Below are 20,704 nucleotides of genomic sequence, written 5' to 3' on the forward strand. Positions count from 1 at the left end.
ACGCGCGCCGTGCCCCAACAAGATTAGGATTGAGCTGGAGTTCCTCCGAGAGGCGACTCATTGGCTCCTGGCGTCGCAGAGCAGCGGTCTGCAGGTAGAGAGAGAGAGAGGCTCCGGACAGCTGCCACGAAAAGAAGAACCGCTGATCTTTGGACCCGGTGAGAGAACTTTTTCATCCGAGCCTGCCTATGGCAGAAGGAACGGTGCAGTCAGACCTTTCATTGGGTTTCTTCACGTAGCACAGTGGGTCTTAATGTTTCAAAGCAGCGTATAGGTTTAGTTGCTCTTACCTTTCAATGTCGACACGCTGTAGCCTGAGTGGACTTTATTATGTAGGTTTTAGTGAATAAAATATAAAATCCACTGCCCTGTAATTCATGTATTTAGAAAGGGCGGTCACCTGTTTCCACATTGCTAATGCCAACGCCTTGCTCAATTAATGAATTAATGAATAAGTTCTTATTAATTAAATACGTGTGACCAGGATTATAAGTAAAACGTTTGAGCCGTTGCAATCAGTGACGATGAAAGATCGCAGTGAAAGTTATTGTGATACGTTGATGCATCTTTATTTATGGTTCATATGGATTATGCTTTACTGATACAATTTGACCCGTCAGCTATTCATTATAAGGATATGAAATGAGTAAAAATGTAAAATTTTCTACATTCACAGTGAAACTTTGTTCAGCCCAGACTGTAGGCTGCATGTAGAAACTAGTATCTTTCGTATTGTCTATTTAATTTATAAGCTGGCTATTAGGTCTGCAGTCAACGCAAATATTGCATTCATTTGCGTGTGTATGCATGCATGCATCCCTGTGTGTGGGTGTGTGTGTGTGTGTGTGTGTGTGTGTGTGTGTGTGTGTGTGTGTGTGTGTGTGTGTGTGTGTGTGTGTGTGCTTTCATGTACAAAAGGAAAGAATATGTGTGAAACCTAGATCATCTAAAGGCTCAATATTTATCATGTAAACGAGCCATTGTAAATATTGCCACAAAATTGACACAGAACACAGACCAAAAACACACACACACACACACACACACACACACACACACACACACACACACACACACACACACACACGTATTTTGTAACTACAGCATCATTCTGAACCGGATGTACCAGTTCCTCAGAATCACCCTACTATAGGGGCCAGCAGAACACACACACACACACACACACACAGAAACACACACACACACACACACACACACACACACTCTCAAGTGAATGCATTGCGTCTCCTTACCTACCCTCATCCTAATCCTCTTCCCCGTCTCTCCTGTCTCCTCTGCCATCATTCCTATCTACTCTGATATCTCCCCTCCTCTCCCCTCTCCTCGCCTCCTCTCCTCTCCTCCTCTCCTCTCCTCCTCTCTGCACATCTCCTCTAATTTCCCTCTTCTCTTCTCCTATCCCCCATCCTCCTCCTCTCATCTCCTCCTTCTCATCCTCCCTCACCTCCACCTCCTCCTCTCCCTCTCCTCCTCCTCTCCCTCTTCTCCTCTCCTCCTCCTCCTCTCCCTCTCCTCCTCCTCTCCCTCTCCTCCTCCCCTCCTCTCCTCTCCTCCTCCTCCTTTCGTCCTCCTCCTCTCCTCCCCTCCTCCTTCTCCTCTCCCTTTCCTCCTCTCCTTTCCTCCTCCTCTTCTCCTCTCCTCCTCTCCTCCTCCTCCTCTCCTCCTCTCCTCTCCTCTCCTCCTCTCCTCCTCTCCTCTCCTCCTCTCCCTCTCCTCCTCCTCTCCTCCTCTCCTCTCCTCCTCCTCTCCTCCTCTCCTCTCCTCCTCCTCTCCTCCTCTCCTCCCCTCCTCTCCTCCTCTCCCCTCTCCTCCTCCCCTCCCCTCCTCTCCTCCTCCCCTCCTCTCCTCCTCTCCTCCTCTCCTCTCCTCCTCTCTCCTAGAATCGGATGCAGGCGAGCCAGTCAGCGAGGAATGGGCGATAGACATGGCTCTCAGTAATGTAAGCGACTCCAGGGGATGAGGAAGATTCTGGGTTGATCTCTCGCTCAGAGCTTGTGTTGGACTGCTTCATCACACAGTAGACGACATTGAGCTGTTTATCTGAGCAAAGTTCTTTTTTGACCAAACTCATGTCTCATGACCGCGTTCCAACATTCTCCCGCCCGCAAGCCTGTTCTGCGACTTCAAAAACACTCTTGTTTTGTTTTAGTCACACATTTTCCAATGAAGGCATGCTATTATTCTGAAAGGGTCGTTTGTAAAGGCTTCGTTACAAAATAGTAATTTGATGTTCTGCATGTTTTTGGATATAAGATAATTGATTTGAAAAAAATATATGTTTTTGTCAGTAAACATTTAAGGGTTAGGGTTATGTAGGCGTTTGGGCTCTTATCAACTCCCTTGTTGGCCCAAGAGTTCCACATCTGGGTACACATTTCCACAGGAAACACTGGCCTTATGTTGATCAGTTAAAATTATATGTTTTTGGTGGAAACTTTCGATGCTTAATCCTTTGCTCTGAGCATCCACAACTTGATTCTCCTGGGCCTCCAGGATGGAATGACAATTACATTTTTCTAATTGATGTTAAACGTAGTTTCATATTTTTAACGCCCACGCAGGCCCAACCCCCGAGCTGTGTCCTCTGTTGATGGTGGTCATCTTTATTCTTTCTTCTCGTTTCTCCAGCAGCGATCTCCTGCCTCCAGCTCTGGTGATGAAGTCAACCTGGGGCCTTCAGCGAACCCACAGTAAGACCACCACCTCCACCACCACCACCTCCACCATCACCACCACCACCCCCAGAACCACCACCACCACCACCGCCTCCACCACCACCAGAACCACCACCACCACCACCAGCACCTCCAACACTACCACCACCACCACCACCACCACCACCCCCAGAACCACCACCACAACCACCACCACCACCACCACCACCACCACCAACACCTCCAACACCACCACCACCACCACCACCACCACCACCACCACCACCACCACCACCTCCAACACCACCACCTCCAACACCACCACCACCACCACCACCACCACCACCACCACCACCACCACCACCACGCTTCGACATGACATCAAGTCTCCTTTATTTCTGTTTTCAGTGCAAGACCGACCGACTTCGACTTCCTTGCCGTCATCGGCAAAGGGACTTTTGGAAAGGTCAGGTGTCTGTCTGACCGTTCACACACACACACACACACACACACACACACACACACACACACGCACACACACACGCGCACATACACGCACAAAAACACACTCATAGAAGAGGAGAGAGAGGCACAGAGAGATGATGTATTTTGTAACTACAGCATCTATCTCTAACCTAATGTACCAGTTCCTCCGAATCGTTATTCGGACCAGCAGGCCACACACACACACACACACATACACACACACACACACACACACACACACACACACACACACACACACACACACACACACACACACACACACACACACACACACACACACACACACACACACACACACACACACACACACACACACACACACACAAACACACACTACAGAGAGAGGAAGAGACAGAGAGAGGGACGTGGATAGACAGACAGAGTGACAGCCAGAGAGACTGACTGCTTGCTGCTCATCTCAGTGGGCTTGGCCGCCTCATTAATCATTAACATCCTTCCTGTCTGCATAACCAGCAGACGGAAGTCCCCTAACATCTTTCCCAAGGAGGGGAAATTAAATTCAACTCAATCCAAATGAGAACGTTCAGGAAACATTGCTTTGTTGTCGCCTAATTCAAACCCTGGCAATTTAATTTAGAAGAATTTTTTCGTCATATTTGCTGAAATTATCAATAAATCAAATGCGCTGACACAAGAAAGAAACTAAATCCGGTACCTCCAGGGAGGTTTGACTAAATGGAGCTGACTGAGGCTGGTTTCTCCATCGCCTCCCCTGGCTTTGAGATCCCCTGATCTCTCCGATCCAGCTGAATCTTCCGTGTCCCGTCGGTTCGTCTGTGTTGTGTGGTCTCGGCATCAACTCACACTTCTCACATTTCCCACGATCATCTCTTTCCACAGGTCACATAGCTGCAAACACACACATACACACACGTACATGTACCCACGCATACACACACTCACACACACACAAACACACACACATGCACAAACACACTCACAGATGTACACACTACATAGCAAGCACACACACACACACACACACACACACACACACACAGATGCACGCACAGATGAACACACACGTAAACACGCACGCATAGACACGTACACATACAGACACACACACACACACACACGCGGCTGTTCTCAAGAGCGACTCCGATGGCGATGGCTCGATAACGCCGTGTGTCAACATGGTGGCCGCCCGTTTGATTTGTTTACTAACAAACAAGCCCCTCCCCCTGCAGGTGCTGCTCGCCAAGCTGAAGGCGGACAACAAGTTCTACGCCATCAAGGTGCTGCAGAAGAAGGTGATCCTGAAGAAGAAGGAGGTTGGTTCTGAGCCCACACACGCCCCTCGTGCCACTCACTTTGCATCCTTGACTAGAAGATTTAGCTCGGATCTTTCCATTCGTCGGATGTTTTCTGTTTTAAGATACTAACAGTAATAGCTAACACAAACCAATAAGGAATTCAACTTTGACTTCCTTTCCAGCCATGACCTTTGCCCTCACGTTGAAGGAAATGGGCTTGTTGCCCTCCAGGCCGATATCAGTGAACCGGCTTACGCACCGAGCGAGAGTGTTTCCCAACCAGATAGGATCTGTAATGGGTCTAATCTACTGCTGACAGCGTGCTTCGTGTTGTACTTTACAATGATGCGGTCCCACATCTCTGCCAAGCCAATATATCATCACAACAATGCTAGCGCTAATGAACGACTTGGTTTGCGTTCTGCCACCTGCGATTCTGCACGTTAACCCGTCGCTGTTGGTCTCACTGTGTCACTGCGGCAGGCTCTTTGCCAAAGACTGTCCTGTTGTGAAACTCAACTCTTGTTGTGATCGATGACTCGTGGGGAAAACATCTTGATAAACATTAGAAGGAGCAATAAATACAGCCGGATGATAAGAGGATATACAGGCATGTTATAAACACAGGAACAAATAAGTACAGCGTAGAAGTCACACCAAGTTTTTCTCATGGATGCACAATATAGTTAATATGATCGTCATTCCATTGTTTTAAAGCTACTTCCAGTATTTTGGTATCACTTTTTAATAACTTTTAGTAATACATCATTAATAAGTAATAATAATAAGATTAATGAGGTAATCATTAAAAAAAAACATTTGTAGATGTTCAGCTTATGCAGTGGACTATACAAACTGGTAGTCGCTGGTCTTTCCATCATAGACAACATCATAAACATGAAAACTTGTGATATCACTAGTGGGTCGGTTTGACATGGCTTGTAATGGCTGATCAACATCACACCTGGTGGTAAATAAGTCTCTTTAACATAGCACTTTTCAAATGTACATCAAATTATGTGACTGAAATTAGATGTATTGTTAATGATTAGTTCATCATTCACTAAAGGATTATAAATTACTCAAGGAATAACGTTATGATGAAGTATTACCCATTTTATGTGTAACACTTTTATTACTCAATTATTCTCCATGCCAGCCTACTGTGTCGATTCTACTCCCACACATGTTTCCAATACGGACAAGAAATTATATTGTTATAATCACCTCCCCTATCTCTACGCGATAAAACCACAGGACCACGTCAACCTGCTCCACATTTCCAAGCAACGATAAAACCTTAAACAACCGCAGTCACCAGAATACAGCTCCCCTCTGGTTTCATGTTCAACCACACCAGATTAGTGGTGTATTAGTACCAGCGCTGCCAATAGGCTTTGGCATCGCTGCCCTGATGCCAAAGGTCGTGTTTGAGTTGTTACCCTGCTGGCAGAGTGCCAGACGCCTCTCTCTCTGAGGGAGAGACATTGGTTCCTAGCGGGAGAGAGTCTTGGTTCCTAGCAGGAGGGAGAGTCTCGGTTCCTAGCAGGAGAGAGTCTTGGTTCCTAACAGGAGAGAGAGTCTTGGTTCCTAGCAGGAGAGAGAGTCTTGGTCCCTAACAGGAGAGAGAGTCTTGGTTCCTAGCAGGAGGGAGAGTCTCGGTTCCTAGCAGGAGAGAGTCTTGGTTCCTAACAGGAGGGAGAGTCTCGGTTCCTAGCAGGAGAGAGTCTTGGTTCCTAACAGGAGAGAGAGTCTTGGTTCCTAGCAGGAGAGAGAGTCTTGGTTCCTAACAGGAGAGAGAGTCTTGGTTCCTAGCAGGAGGGAGAGTCTCGGTTCCTAGCAGGAGAGAGTCTTGGTTCCTAACAGGAGAGAGTCTTGGTTCCTAGCAGGAGGGAGAGTCTCGGTTCCTAACAGGAGAGAGAGTCTTGGTTCCTAACTGGAGAGAGAGTCTTGGTTCCTAACAGGCGAGAGAGTCTTGGTTCCTAACAGGAGGGAGAGTCTTGGTTCCTAGCAGGAGAGAGTCTTGGTTCCTAACAGGAGAGAGTCTTGGTTCCTAACAGGAGGGAGAGTCTTGGTTCCTAGCAGGAGAGAGTCTTGGTTCCTAACAGGAGAGAGAGTCTTGGTTCCTAACAGGAGAGAGAGTCTTGGTTCCTAACAGGAGGGAGAGTCTTGGTTCCTAGCAGGAGAGAGTCTTGGTTCCTAACAGGAGAGAGTCTTGGTTCCTAACAGGAGGGAGAGTCTTGGTTCCTAACAGGAGGGAGAGTCTTGGTTCCTAGCAGGAGAGAGTCTTGGTTCCTAGCAGGAGGGAGAGTCTTGGTTCCTGGCAGGAGAGAGAGTCTTGGTTCCTAACAGGAGAGAGAGTCTTGGTTCCTAACAGGAGAGAGAGTCTTGGTTCCTAGCAGGAGAGAGTCTTGGTTCCTAGCAGGAGAGAGAGTCTTGGTTCCTAGCAGGAGAGAGAGTCTTGGTTCCTAGCAGGAGAGAGTCTTCGTTCCTAGCAGGAGGGAGAGTCTTGGTTCCTAGCAGGAGAGAGAGTCTTGGTTCCTAGCAGGAGAGAGTTTTGGTTCCTAGCAGGAGATAGAGTCTTGGTTCCTAGCAGGAGAGAGAGTCTTGGTTCCTAGCAGGAGAGAGTCTTGGTTCCTAGCAGGAGAGAGAGTCTTGGTTACTAGCAGGAGAGAGAGTCTTGGTTCCTAACAGGAGAGAGAGTCTCGGTTCCTAGCAGGAGAGAGTCTTGGTTCCTAGCAGGAGAGAGTCTTGGTTCCTAGCAGGAGGGAGAGTCTTGGTTCCTAGCAGGAGAGAGTCTTGGTTCCTAACAGGAGAGAGAGTCTTGGTTCCTAACAGGAGAGAGAGTCTTGGTTCCTAGCAGGAGGGAGAGTCTCAGTTCCTAACAGGAGAGAGAGTCTTGGTTCCTAACAGGAGGGAGAGTCTTGGTTCCTAACAGGAGAGAGAGTCTTGGTTCCTAACAGGAGGGAGAGATACTTTATCAGAAACACTTTGACCAACACTTTGAAGTTGAAAGTGACACCGTTCACAAACGATCCAAAGTACTCTGGGTCACCGTTAAATTAAAAGTGCGATGATGTGAACGTGATTTGATTCAGTAACCTTACTTACACACCCATCATCAGTCAGCCAACCCAGTTAGAGACCAGGTATGACCCAGTTAGAGACCAGGTATAACCCAGTTAGAGACCAGGTATAACCCAGTTAGAGACCAGGTATAACATAGTAAGGGACCGGGCCGGCCGATTGTCGCCTCGTGAACCTTGTCTCCGTCTTGTGTCCGCTGGTCGCAGCAAAAGAACATCATGGCGGAGAGGAACGTGCTGCTGAAGAGCCTGACCCACCCCTTCCTGGTGGGCCTCCACTACTCCTTCCAGACCCCGGAGAAGCTCTACTTCGTCCTGGACTACGTCAACGGAGGAGAGGTAGGCGGCCCCACTCTACCACTACTACTACGACTCTTCGTCCCCTGCGGGACATAAGGCTTCAGTGAGCGCTCTCCGTTCCCCTCGGTCCCTGGCGGCGTATTCACGGATCCTACCATGGCCACGCCAAGACCCGCCCTACTCTGGCTGTGATTGGCCGGGTTGCATGCAACTCAACTGGACGCTTTAGAACTCTACGGTTTGTCTCGCTGCGAGCATTCGAAAGAGTCACAAAATAACCCTAACCCTAACCCCTAACCCTAAGCATAACCCCTAACCACTTACACCTAACCCTAACCCCTAACCCCTAACCCTAAGCATAACCCCTAACCTCTAAACCCTTACACCTAACCTAACTCCTAACCCCTAACCCTAACCCCTAACCCTAACCCCTAACCCTAAGCATAACCCCTAACCCTAACCCCTAACCCCTAACCCTAAGCATAACCCCTAACCCTAACCTATAACCCCTAACCCTAAGCATAACCCCTAACCCTAACCCCTAACCCTAAGCATAACCCCTAACCCTAACCCCTAACCCCTAACCCCTAACCCTAACCCTAGCAGCTAATATTAAGTCAGTAAAAGCGCGGTAGTCGAATCCATAGGCAGTAGAATCAAAGATAGGGGTGACGTCTGTGACGGGCCAATCAGAAATAGAGGCGGGCGTGTCTTTTCGGGATATTGGCGTGGCCGTAGTAGGACTAGTCATTTGGCCTCCCAGGTGTTCCCTTGCCTGGTGGTGTCCGTCTTAACGCCCACACTCAGGGTCAACCGTTCAGCTTCAGAGGGAAGGGGTTTCCCCCACCAAGCCAGGGGATTGTTTCACAGTCAAAGGTACCTCTGACTTATTTAACTTGCCGAACGGTCAACTCTTTCTCCCGTCGGCTGGTGGAAGGCGTTGCGTTTGCGCCCTGCGTACGATCGTCATAGCAACAGGGCACAGGTGAATGATGGCTGGTGTTGTAGCAGTAGGCGTGACCCTCTCTCTCTCTCTCGTTCTCTCTCTCCCCCCCCCCTCTCTCTCTCTCTCTCTCTCTCTCTCTCCCTCTCTCGTTCTCTCGCTCCCCCCCCTCTCTCTCTCTCTCTCTCTCTCTCATTCTGTCTCTCTCCCCCTCCCTCTCTCGTTCTCTCTCTCTCCCCCCTCTCCCTCCTGCTCCTTCTCTCTCTTTCTCTCTCTCTCTCCCTCTCTCTCTCTCTCCCTCTCTCATTCTCTCTCTTTCCCCATCCCCCTCCCACTCCCCTCTCTCTCTCTCTCTCTCTCTCTCGTCTCTCTCTCTCTCTCTCTCTCGTTCTCTCTCCCCCCTCTCTCTCTCTCTCTCTCTCCCTCTCTCTCTCTCTCTCTCTCTCTCTCTCTCTCCCTCTCTCTCTCTCTCTCTCTCTCTCTCTCTCTCCTCTCTCTCTCTCTCTCTCTCTCTCTCGTTCTCTCTCCCCCCCTCTCTCTCCTCTCTCTCTCCCTCTCTCTCTCTCTCTCTCTTCTCTCTCTCTCTCTCTCTCTCTCTCTCGTTCTCTCTCCCCCCTCTCTCTCTCTCTCTCTCTCTCTCTCTCTCTCTCTCCCTCTCTCTAGTTGTTCTTCCATCTCCAAAGGGAGAGGTGTTTCTCTGAGCCCAGGGCCCCGGTTCTACGCCGCCGAGGTGGCCAGCGCCATCGGCTATCTGCACTCCCTCAACATTGTTTACAGGTCGGGACCACACACACACACACACACACACACACACACACACACACACACACACACACACACACACACACACACACACACACACACACACACTCACACTCACGCACCCCGCACACGCATACATACTCACACACAAACACACACACACAGACAAGCACACGACACACATCCACACACAAACACACAGGCACACACATACAGGGCAGTTGGCAGGGCAGCATTTTTCTAAAAATAATAATAATAATATTATTAATTATTTCATCAGTTCTGAATGTGATAATGCTTTGTCTCCTGCAGAGATCTGAAGCCTGAAAACATTCTTTTAGATGCCCAGGTAAGCCAGATCTACGCAACAGAAAACTAAATGTTAGCCAAAGCAACTAATCATCTTCCAGCAGTCCATAGTGTAACCGCTGCATCGTGGAAAATATAGAAATAATATCTAACCAGTGCTTGATAGCTGTAATCCATTAACTGCATCCCCTGCTGTGACGCAGAACTTTGTGAACCTGGCACTGATGTCTTATTTCATGCAATGTTATGTTGTGTAATGTTAATATGTCCCTGGGGATTTGTAAAGTCAATTGAAATTGTAAAATAAATTAATAGATAACATTCACACGTTTTGTGTGTGCAGGTGTACTTAGATATGACCACCCCCTTAAAATATGTCTCGTTTCTTGTGTGGTGTGTGTGTGTGTTCATGTGTCTATGTGTGTTTACGTGTTTGCTCTCTGTCTGTCTGTTTGTGTGTTTGTGTGTGCGTTTGTGTTTATGTGTGTGTGTGTGTGTGTTTGTTTCTGTGTGTGTGTCTGTGTGTTTCTGTGTGTGTGTGTGTGTTTCTGTGTGTGTTTGTGTTTATGTGTGTGTGTGTGTGTGTTTGTTTCTGTGTGTGTTTTTCTGTGTGTGTGTGTGGTGTGTGTGTGCGTGTTTGTGTGTGTGTCTGTGTGTGTGTGTGTGTTTGTGTGTGTCTGTGTGTGTGTGTATGTGTATGTGTCTGTGTGTGTCTGTGTATGTGTGTGTGTCTGTGTGTGTGTGTATGTGTATGTGTCTGTGTGTGTGTGTGTGTGTGTGTGTGTGTGTGTGTGTGTCTGTGTGTGTGTGTGTGTCTGTGTGTGTGTGTGTGTATGTGTATGTGTATGTGTCTGTGTGTGTGTGTGTGTGTGTGTGTGTGTGTGTGTGTGTGTGTGTGTGTGTCTCTCCAGGGTCATGTTGTGCTGACAGACTTTGGGCTTTGTAAAGAGGGCATCGAGGCAGAGAGCACCACCTCCACCTTCTGTGGGACCCCTGAGGTGAACACATTATCACACATTATCCATGATAATCAATAACTCAAGACTCCACTGTACTGGTTGAAGGTGATGTAGCTGAGATTTGAGAGTTTGAGAAAATGTGACCTACAGCCGCTTTAAAGTGAGTTTGCCTCCTATCCAACATGGTAGGTACAGGTAGGCTACCTGTAAGTGTTCTTTAGCAAGAGGCCCCTTACCCCTACCTGCTTGTTAATGAGCCGTTCCTGAAGCCACTGTAACTTTAGAATACCTCAAACTAAATACACCCGACCCATGAACAGGTTGCACACTGATGACCTACCCTCTGGAACTCCCTCCCTCCGGCCCTTCGAAACTCTGAAACACTCCTTTCATTCAAAAGTCAAATTAAATCCCATGTTTTCAGGACAGCCTCCAACATCTGACTAAACTAACCCTAACCCTAACCCTAACCCTAACCCTGACAAACCATCCTCCGCTATCTTCCACCCTCTCTCTCTCTCTGTTAATGTGTTGTCTAGTGTTGTGTTGTAGTATTTGACTTTTGTTTGAGTGTCTGTACCGTCTGAATTCCTTTTTGTAAAGCCTCTTTGAGTACTAGGAAAAGTGCTGTAAAAAAACGATCTATTATTATTATTATTATTATTATTAAACTCCTCTTTGAGGTTTTCGGTCGTCATGGCCCTGGTTGTTGTCCATGGGGGCCCCCTGGTGGTCTCGTGTTGATCTCGTTCCTCTCCATGTCTCCCCGTGGCCCCTACGGCCTTGTAGTACCTGGCCCCGGAGGTGCTCCGCAAACAGCCGTATGACCGCACGGTGGACTGGTGGTGCCTGGGAGCCGTGCTCTACGAGATGATCTACAGCCTGGTGGGTCCCCCCTTTGTCCCTGTGGTGGGGTGACGTGAGATCGTGTCATGTGTCGGAAACGTAAGAAATCACACAGGGCGCCCCCGGTGGTCCACCGGGTAGAGGTCATACCCCTTTAAGGCCCAGTCCGTACCGCGGCGACCCGGGATCGAGTCCTGCCCCCCCGCGGTGCTTGGCTGAATGTCTTCCCCCCTCTCTCCCTCTACCGCCCTGTCTCCTGGCTATCTCGCCACAAAACGGAACCCCTTTTCTCACTGGCCGGCCATGCCAAGTAAAATTAAATCAACAAAAGCCTAATGCTACCAGTTGCTAAAATGTTACAAAGTCAACACTGTGGCAGGATCCTGAATTCTCAGCGGTGTATCGGGGAGCTGGCTGACCCTCCTGTATACTAATAGGCTAGTGCCATTAACATCAACATTAACAATTTTGTAGCGCGGTGCCTCCACTGTGAAAATACTGCACTTACCTAGGGCGAGTGAATTGTGTATTTTCACAGAATTAAAGTGGTGAATGCAGAAATATGACTGGTGGTGTAAGAAGTCATTAGACACCAACCCAGCACTATATGCAAATTAACTGCCAGAACACCCAAGAATATATATTTAAATTTATACTCTACCATAAAAAGGATAAATCCTTCAAAAATAAAAAATCGTATGGAAATTTGAAAACAGATCTAACATAGTCCCGCCCCCCCTCCATCCTCCCCACAGCCTCCGTTCTACAGCCGCGACATATCGGAGATGTACGACGGGATCCTGCATAAGCCCCTCCCCCTTCGCCCGGGGAAGTCGGACGCGGTGTGCGCGCTGCTTGTCGGCCTGCTGCAGAAGGATCAGAACCGCCGCCTGGGCGCCATCGCTGACTTTGTGAGTGGTGGGCGTGGCTCCGGTCGCCGGAAGGGGCGTGGCTTGTTCCACGGCGGGCCCTCTTTCTAGAGCACTGCAGCTTTAAGAGGCACTCCTGTAGTGATGCTTTAAGTTTGATGCTGCTGGACTCTGAAACAATTTAGATGCAGCTTTAACCCTGTCACCCAGCATAATGTTTGTTCTTAGAATGCTAGAATGTTGGTTACAGAGGTACACTGGATGAGTTTCACTTCATTATTCTTTGCTTTTTAATTATTATAGGTTTTACCTAAAGGTCAGCATATTCTCATTAGGAATCCTTAAATTCGGCACTACAAATGTAACTAGATTATGCTCTGCATTGGGGCAACAATATTTGTATATTTTGATCTCTTTCGTCTTGGTGCAGTTGGAGATAAAGAATCACGTCTTTTTCTCGCCGATCAACTGGGACGACCTTTACCACAAGAGGATCACCCCCCCGTACAACCCCAACGTGGTAAGTGGTCTTCTCCTGCTCTCAGGGACACATTTGGTTTTGGTCGGATTGGAACTGCGTATGTAGTCCATTTATACCAGTTTTTTATCCTTACTCACTTGTATTAATATCTGCCTCTTGGTACCCAAAGTGTCCGGGGTAAAATATATCAACATATGTGAGAAATAATAATAAGAAAATATATAATGTATATATAATATGTATAATAATAATTTAGACTTTTCACCTTATCATTTATATTATTTATACCCTGTTTTGCCCTGTTTGTGTTGTTGGTTTTGTTTGTCTCGTTTTGTTCTTACTTTAGCATTTACTTTAGCATTCCTTAGCGTCAATTTTTGTTTTCATTAATACTTTTTTATAGTATTGTATGTCATCCTGTTTTTCCAATGCTGCTGGGCTGTTGCAACAAACTTGTATCTAATCTAATCTAATCTAAACTAAACTGTTTGTGTTTCATCCTGGAACCTTCCAGAAAGGCCCTGCGGACACCCAGCACATCGACCCCGAGTTCACCCGGGAGATGGTCCCTAGCTCTGTGAGCCGGACTCCCGAGCTCAACGCCAGCACCAGCTCCAACAACGCCTTCAACGGCTTCTCCTTCGTCTCCAACGAGGACAGCTTCCTGTGAGGTAGCAGTCACTTCCTGTAGCCGTCACTTCCTGTAGCGCTGAAGACGTCACATGGTCGCGCATTTAGTCAGGGTATCGATGAATGTAAGAATGATGTAATTGTAATAAGGGTGTACCCGTTCAAACTGAATTTGTGATTGTGTGGAGCTGGGACAACCCATTAAAGAGTAAAACACGCAGAGGTGGTCAGGATTAAAGGACGTTCTGTTGGGGTTTAAGTCTGGCATGGATCTGGGTAAAAGCAAAGCATCCAGGGAATCTCCTTGCCTCTTTACTAGATTTATTATTAGTATATATTAAACATATGATAATGCTTTTGTACGAACAAGTCTACCGCAAAAAACGTTTGAAGGTAATTTGGTCACAGTTTGTAATAAGGTTTAGTGGTAAGCCATTTATTAATCAAATCATCAACAAAACATAAATATGCAATCCTTTAGATAATGATTTGCTTATCGTTAACAAAACATAAATATACATTTGTAGAAGATTAATGAGTGCTACGTTAAAGGGCCCCTATTTTTCCCCCAGGTTTGATGTTGATGGTCATTACAATTCATAGTAGTCTTAAAATCCACCCTCTATTGACATCATAAGTGGGCGTGTCCGCCCAGATGTCTGATGGGATATATCAGCCACTCACAGTCGGAGCGGTCTACTTGATAGGCTGGTTGATGACAGCACTTCTTAATCATCTACAAATGTATATTCATGTTTTGTTTATGATATCTTCATCATCAACTAAAGGCCTATAAATGGCATACCACTGAAAGTTGTTATAAAGTGTTGCCATTGAAAATACTACTAGTTATTCTACTCACTCGACAAATTCATTTAAAAATCATGGATTGGATTCCTTGCTAGTTGTAATCTCTAAAATAGTTAAAAATGAGTTTGGCATACTTTTTCACTACACAATCTGTGCAGAAAACTGTGCTGTTGTAAATATTGTAAGTGTAATGTGTGTAATGTGACAAGAACTAAGTGCCTTTCCACCTTGGAATTGTTCCTGAAAATGTTAGCATTGTATAACATGGTAATACGGTGGATTGAATTTGTTTGGTTTAGTCAACAATGGACCTTAAAACTGAAATCACTTGCAGATTGAACCTGAGCCAACTTGTTTTGTTATTTTATATGAACTAATGCCAATGTCATCACCAAAGGCCTATGTTGCAGTGTCATCTGAGATACTATTACATTCTGGTGACGACCAGGAAACCCGTGGATACCAGTCACTTCAGCATGACTGGAATGACTGGAAACCATTGTGCACTTCTCAGGGCTACTTCGGTTTTCAGGCCATTATAAGAGAAATGGTTACAACCATGGTTCTACCTTGTGAATGAAAGTGTCTCTCATTCACAACAAATCCGACGGCATTCCAGCGATAGAAATACCACAAACAGTAGGATTATATACGAGCAGAGGAAACACGATGTGATCGGCCGGCAGTGTTGTGGGCTCAACAACTTAAGACGGTTGTGATGCTACTTTAATGCGCGGACGGCCTCGTCGTGTTGCTCTGGGTGTTCGTGCCGAGCCCGTGTTGGCGGTAAACAGAGGAGGACGGAGGAAGGTCACCGCCAGCAGCACCACTGTCACAGATAACAGGGAGCTGCTGAGGCGGACGTCTGTGTTCGGTGTTTCCGTGTGCGTCTGTGTTTGTGTGTGTGTACATAGAGAGAGAACCGGTCAATAAACTTGTTTTCAAAACATGCACATGTTTCGTTTTAATGGGTTGTTAATAGAAACAAAAAGTTGCGTACGTGATTCGTCTTTTAATGACCTGTCATGGAACAAGGAACAGAAGGCTGAGCCTCCTTAAGACCAACAGGTGAAAAACATTTTAAAATGTGCTTTGAAAGAGAATTCTGGACCATATGTCTAAGGCTAAGATGTAAGATGAACGATGTCAAGATACTTATTATATCTATTCATGACTAAATGTGGTATTAAGGTTGTATCGTGCCCTGGTTGATACAACATGACACACACTTGCATTAGAAACCTAGTCAAAGTCTAACATGGGTGGGTGTATTTGTTTATGTGTGTGTGTGTGTGTGCGTGTGTGTTTGTTTATATCAAGGTGAATGAAAACAGTGATGCATTCAGCCATGGACAATGTAAACAGAACAAACATTTTGGAACTGCACGTGTAGAAACAAGCAATTTTAAAAACAAAGTCAACTAGAGTGCAAATCTAAAATGAAAAGTCCTGAAGAACTCTTCTTTTTTAGATTTACAGCACAAACAAATCAGTGCATTTAGACAACATTTAAATCCGTAGATTCGCACCTTCAGGTCGTAAAAAGCAATTAAGTTAGTGTTTATGTTTGGGGTACCTGCATGTGTGAACACACGCTGCCCCCGTCTCTGTGTGTGTCTGTGTGTGTGTGTGTGTGTGTGTGTGTGTGTGTGTGTGTGTGTGTGTGTGTGTGTGTGTGTGTGTTTGCGTGTGTGTGTGCGCCTGTTTAAACAGGATCTACTCAGCAACCACTTTCGAAGCCCCCCCCCCCCCCCCCCCCCCCCCCCCCCCCCCCCCCCCCCCCGCCTCTTTGAAGGGGGTCTCCAGGTTTTTCCCGGGACCGAAGAGGAAGCCGGGCGTCAGCAGGACGACTGTGACGAACAGCCCTAACATCGGGCCCTGTGGCGCGGGGCCCCTGGGTGTGGCTCCGTACGCGTACACACTGACGGTGGTCCTCAGGTCACAGCGACCAGGGGCCAAAGCCCGAGAGAGAACCAGAGGGTCATCTGGTACCCCCTTTCCACCAACGCAAACCCGGCGCCGGTGCCGGGCTGGTTCCGTGTTGGTTCTACACGCCGACTCCCCCAGAACCAGCTGGATTCTCCACCGACTTTAGGGCTGGAGTAGAGTCACGTCAATGTCATCAGAGCATACGACCCCGTTGTCCTAGCAACGCGAAAGGACGTTCAAATAAACCCTAAGATTAACGCGGTAAATGACGCTAGCCCAGCAAAGAACCGGTTGGAGATTGGCACTGGCTCCGAACCAGCCTTGGAACCACGTTGGTTGATCAGGGGTATCAGAGGAAGAGTCTAGGGCAGGGGTCTCAAACTCGCGGCCCGGGGGCCAATTGAGGCCCGCTGGATGATATTTTGTGGCCCCCTACTTGACATCAAAGTTTAGTGTTAGTGCGGCCCGCGCGTTGTTGTCAAACGCACATTTTTGCTGAGTGGCTTGCGACGCTTTTTTAGGACTTGTGATAGGGTGACCAGACGGTCCCAATTTTGAGTTGCGTGTCCTGAGTCCCGACAAAAGCCAAAGGACGCTAAAATGTCCCGGTTTCCACCAACCACTATGAAATTTCCCCTGTTGTCAGCGATTACATAGCCAACGTTATCTAATGATAGCCCGATCAATATCTTAGATTGGGTGAGTTGTGCTCCTTTTTTCTGTGGAATACTTGATGCGGCCCAGCCTGACCCAGATTCTACCTCCGGCGGCCCCCAAGTAAGTTGAGTTTGAGACCCCTGGTCTAGGGAACAGTGAGGGGAGGAAGCACACGGCTTATGGGCTGATTATGGTCCCACATTCACGCAACGCAAGGGGGTTACGGACCCCTTATGTCCTTGCGGACCCTCCTTGCGTCCACTGCAAGGGCCGGACGTGCGCCTCCCAACAATGTTAACCCTCCGCCGAGGCGACGCAGCAAGGGCTGTGATTGGTCCGCTTACTAAACCCCGACGCAGAACCATAAAGGTTCAGGAGTGCGTTGAAGCGTCTGCGTGGTCGTTGCGTTGCGTGAACGTGGAAACCATAATCAGCCCTTTAGAACCGTAAAGAAGTAAGCACCTATACCTTCAGACACGCCCGCCTATGGCCAGGGTCACCAGGATGACCTGAGAGGTCGACGCCGCTGGAGAAGGTGAGGCTGTTGGAGCGCTGGGAGTTGAGGACCTGATGGGGGACTGAGGGCTCAGACGGCTCGTCTAGTTCTGGAGGAAGCCGGAGACAGAGAATCACTACAACAACAATAACAACAACACTCTCTGTTGTACAGTAGATCACAAGTCAATGTAATGGCCCTCTGTACTTTGGATCTTTTTATTTATTGATCCATTTAACTCATAGTTTCAGTTGGGATGGAGACCAGCCAGGCACACTGGTCAATACATACAGTATATACAAAACCTGATTCAAACGTGGCTCGTGTAATAGTGCTGGGAACCAATAGCAGTTCATGTAACTATAGGTCAATAGACAATTTGGAAAATCGGTCCACAGAAATAGGGCAGCCCTTGAGGTTATATTTGTCCTCTTTAATTAGAAACCAAGGGAGGGATGATCACATCAAAATATTGTCATCGCATTGAACATTATTCACAATGTAATAACATCCTCAACCTAATAGCGAACAGTTATTCTCCCCCTTCCTTTCAATTCAGTTCAATTGATTATAGGATCACACAGAAAATAAAAAAGTGAAGATACTGTGAAACTGGTTTGATGCATGTCTCTGTAAACAAGGAAGAAATGATGAATCCATCCATCCATAAAATCCCCACGTCACCCCTCACCGCCGTCCATAATCCATCCCCCTATCCGCAGCGGTGTCCGTGGCTGTGACAGCGGGCGCGGGGGTGGCCGTGTGACGCACGCTCTGGCTCTGGCTTTGGGTGTCTGGTCTAGCGTGGAGCCCTGGGGCTGGGATTGAATGGAGGCACTGGGCCCGCCCCGACCGTGCGGATGTAGCGGTAGCTGTAGACCCCGTTCAACTAAAGGACTTTTTATGGTTCCACGTTCCCGCAACGCAAGGGGGTTACGTTGGGGCCCCTTACGTCCTCGCGGAAACCTCCTTGCGTCCACCGCAAGGGTCGGAAGTGCGCCTCCCAAAAATCGCAAGGGGCTTGTGCAGCAGCAAGGGCTGTGATTGGTCCGCTCACTAAAACCCGACGCAGAGCCATCAACGTTCACGACTGCGTTGAAGCGTCTGCGTGGTCGTTGCGTTGCGGGAACGTGGGACCATCAAAAGGCCACGTTTACCAGCTCCAGAAACGTGTGGCCGACGGGGAACATGCTGTGTTCGCACTTTTAAAGTCTAGAAATAACTTGTCGAGAGATTACATGGGATTACAAGCAACGGGACAAAACAAATAAAGATAGGATTATTTATGTCTTGGGCTGTTTTTTCCAGTCAGATCACGGCCTCATGCAGTCACAAATGCATTTCATACGTTGATAACTCAATCGATTGCTACTACATCAATGTCCAGGAAGTGTTTAGCAGAATGCTAAACACTGCATCGCTGAGGACAGGATGTTTGAATGGCAGGGGGCTTGGCAGTGGCAAGGATTATACTGGAAAGGGTAGAATACAGTGCAGCGAGGAGAAGAAAGGCGGTCAAAGTCCTTTCGGAGTGGATTGTGTTTCATGACGTAATCATTTTGGGCATATTGGTAATGCATGCACATTCATGGTCTGCAAAAGTAATGTTCTCTATTTATGACCCTGAAAATGAAAATATCCAGAAAAGTAACCAATAAACTGGAAGAGTGAGTGAGTGAGTGAGTGAGTGAGCCGACGTGCGCTTCCCAAAAATCTTAACCTTCCGTTGAGGCGACGCAGCAGCAAGGGCTGTGATTGGTCCGCTTACTAAAAGTCGACGCAGAACCATAAACCTTCACGACTGCCTCGACGCGTCTGCGTGGTCATTGTGTTGCGGGAAAGTGGAACCATAAAAAGCCCTTTACTTTCTAAAAAACTGAGGCACAGTTCCGGCTGCGGCCGCCAGGGGGTGTCATGATGGACCGGTGTAACCGAGTTTTAAATAGTTTTGATTATGTGTGAGTTTCGCCAGAGTTAAGCAGCACAAGATTGCATTATTTCTAATGGAGCCTCTTGTGGAGTTGTGGTATGCTACAGGTCTGGTGTGTTTTGTCTGTGGTGTGTTGCCGTACCTCTTTAGAGCGGTGTTGCCGTGAGACAGAGGTAAGTGCATAGTAACAGTTCTCCCTGTATTGTATTTTGTTTAAGGAGAAAGATATAATTTAGGTGGTGTATTTTAATGCAGTGTGTGTATTATTTGTTTTAGCATGCATTGTGATGATTTTGGAATATTTTTTATTAACTAATGAAACGTTTATTATTATTTTCATCAGACCATTTGCATGCTAACTTGCCTAAAGGTTTGTTATGCTATCACAGTAATGTTACTGCATTGGAAGGTAAATGCATTTCATTTTGTTTTCATACATGCAGAGCCTGTAAAGATCAACACCACCACGCTTTTTGAAGACATTTTGTCTGCTGTCTTGTTTCCAGGTATGCTCCAAAGTGTAATATATAAATACCAATCTTGTATTTCAGTTTATATTAATGCTGTTGTTTATTATTTTATATGATTACTGTATGTATTTGTTTTGTAATGTTAAAGAAATAATTGTGTTCTTTAGATAAAAAAATATTATTTTGATATAATAAGTAAGAGCGGTGTTGCCGTGAGACAGAGAGGCTGTAAAGATCAACAGCACCACGCTTTATGAAGACATTTTGTCTGTTGTCTTCTGTTTCCAGGCTATCTTTAAAAATGAAGAAGATAAAAAGCACGGCGTTGTCCATCAGTTCTTCCCTGAATGAGCACCGTTACACCAGCAGGTGGCAGTAGAAGTCCACGATGCTCTAGTTGAGGCGGAGGTCTGCCTGAACAGCCCTACTGGGTCAGAAACGTGACTGAGAAATGGGGGGGGGGGGGGGGGGGGGGGGGGGGGGGGGGGGGGGGGGGGATACGGTCGTATGAATTCTTCTACCAGGGATACACGTGAGGAGGTGGAGAACAGAACGATCGAGAGGATGCATCTCCTTTGGCTAACCGGGGGATAGTGTAACCGTAGTTGTCCTGGAGCAATTTCTGGGTCGAAACACCTTGATAGCATGTGGTCACCGTTCTGTTACACACACACACAAACACGCAGGCAGGCATGCGCGCGCGCACACACATACACGCACACACACACACACACACAGGGAGAGGTGAAAAGGTACTTACTATACACA

General features: G+C 47.3%; 1 protein-coding gene across 1 annotated transcript; it reads left to right on the forward strand.

Moving 5' to 3' along the window:
* The first annotated feature begins 13 nt into the window (after positions 1–13).
* LOC307079437 (serine/threonine-protein kinase Sgk2-like) lies at positions 14–15,407 on the forward strand. Its single transcript, XM_079741781.1, is given in 14 exon segments — positions 14–158; positions 1,902–1,960; positions 2,650–2,711; positions 3,084–3,141; positions 4,394–4,477; positions 7,753–7,884; positions 9,452–9,499; positions 9,501–9,565; positions 9,863–9,899; positions 10,771–10,857; positions 11,608–11,703; positions 12,420–12,575; positions 12,964–13,053; positions 13,529–15,407. Coding segments are annotated over 13 exon segments (1,086 nt in total). The 5' UTR covers positions 14–158; positions 1,902–1,945; the 3' UTR covers positions 13,685–15,407.
* The last annotated feature ends 5,297 nt before the right edge of the window (positions 15,408–20,704 follow it).

This window comes from Pollachius pollachius, assembly GCF_949987615.1.
Source record: "Pollachius pollachius genome assembly, chromosome: 8".
NCBI classification, from domain to species: domain Eukaryota; kingdom Metazoa; phylum Chordata; class Actinopteri; order Gadiformes; family Gadidae; genus Pollachius; species Pollachius pollachius.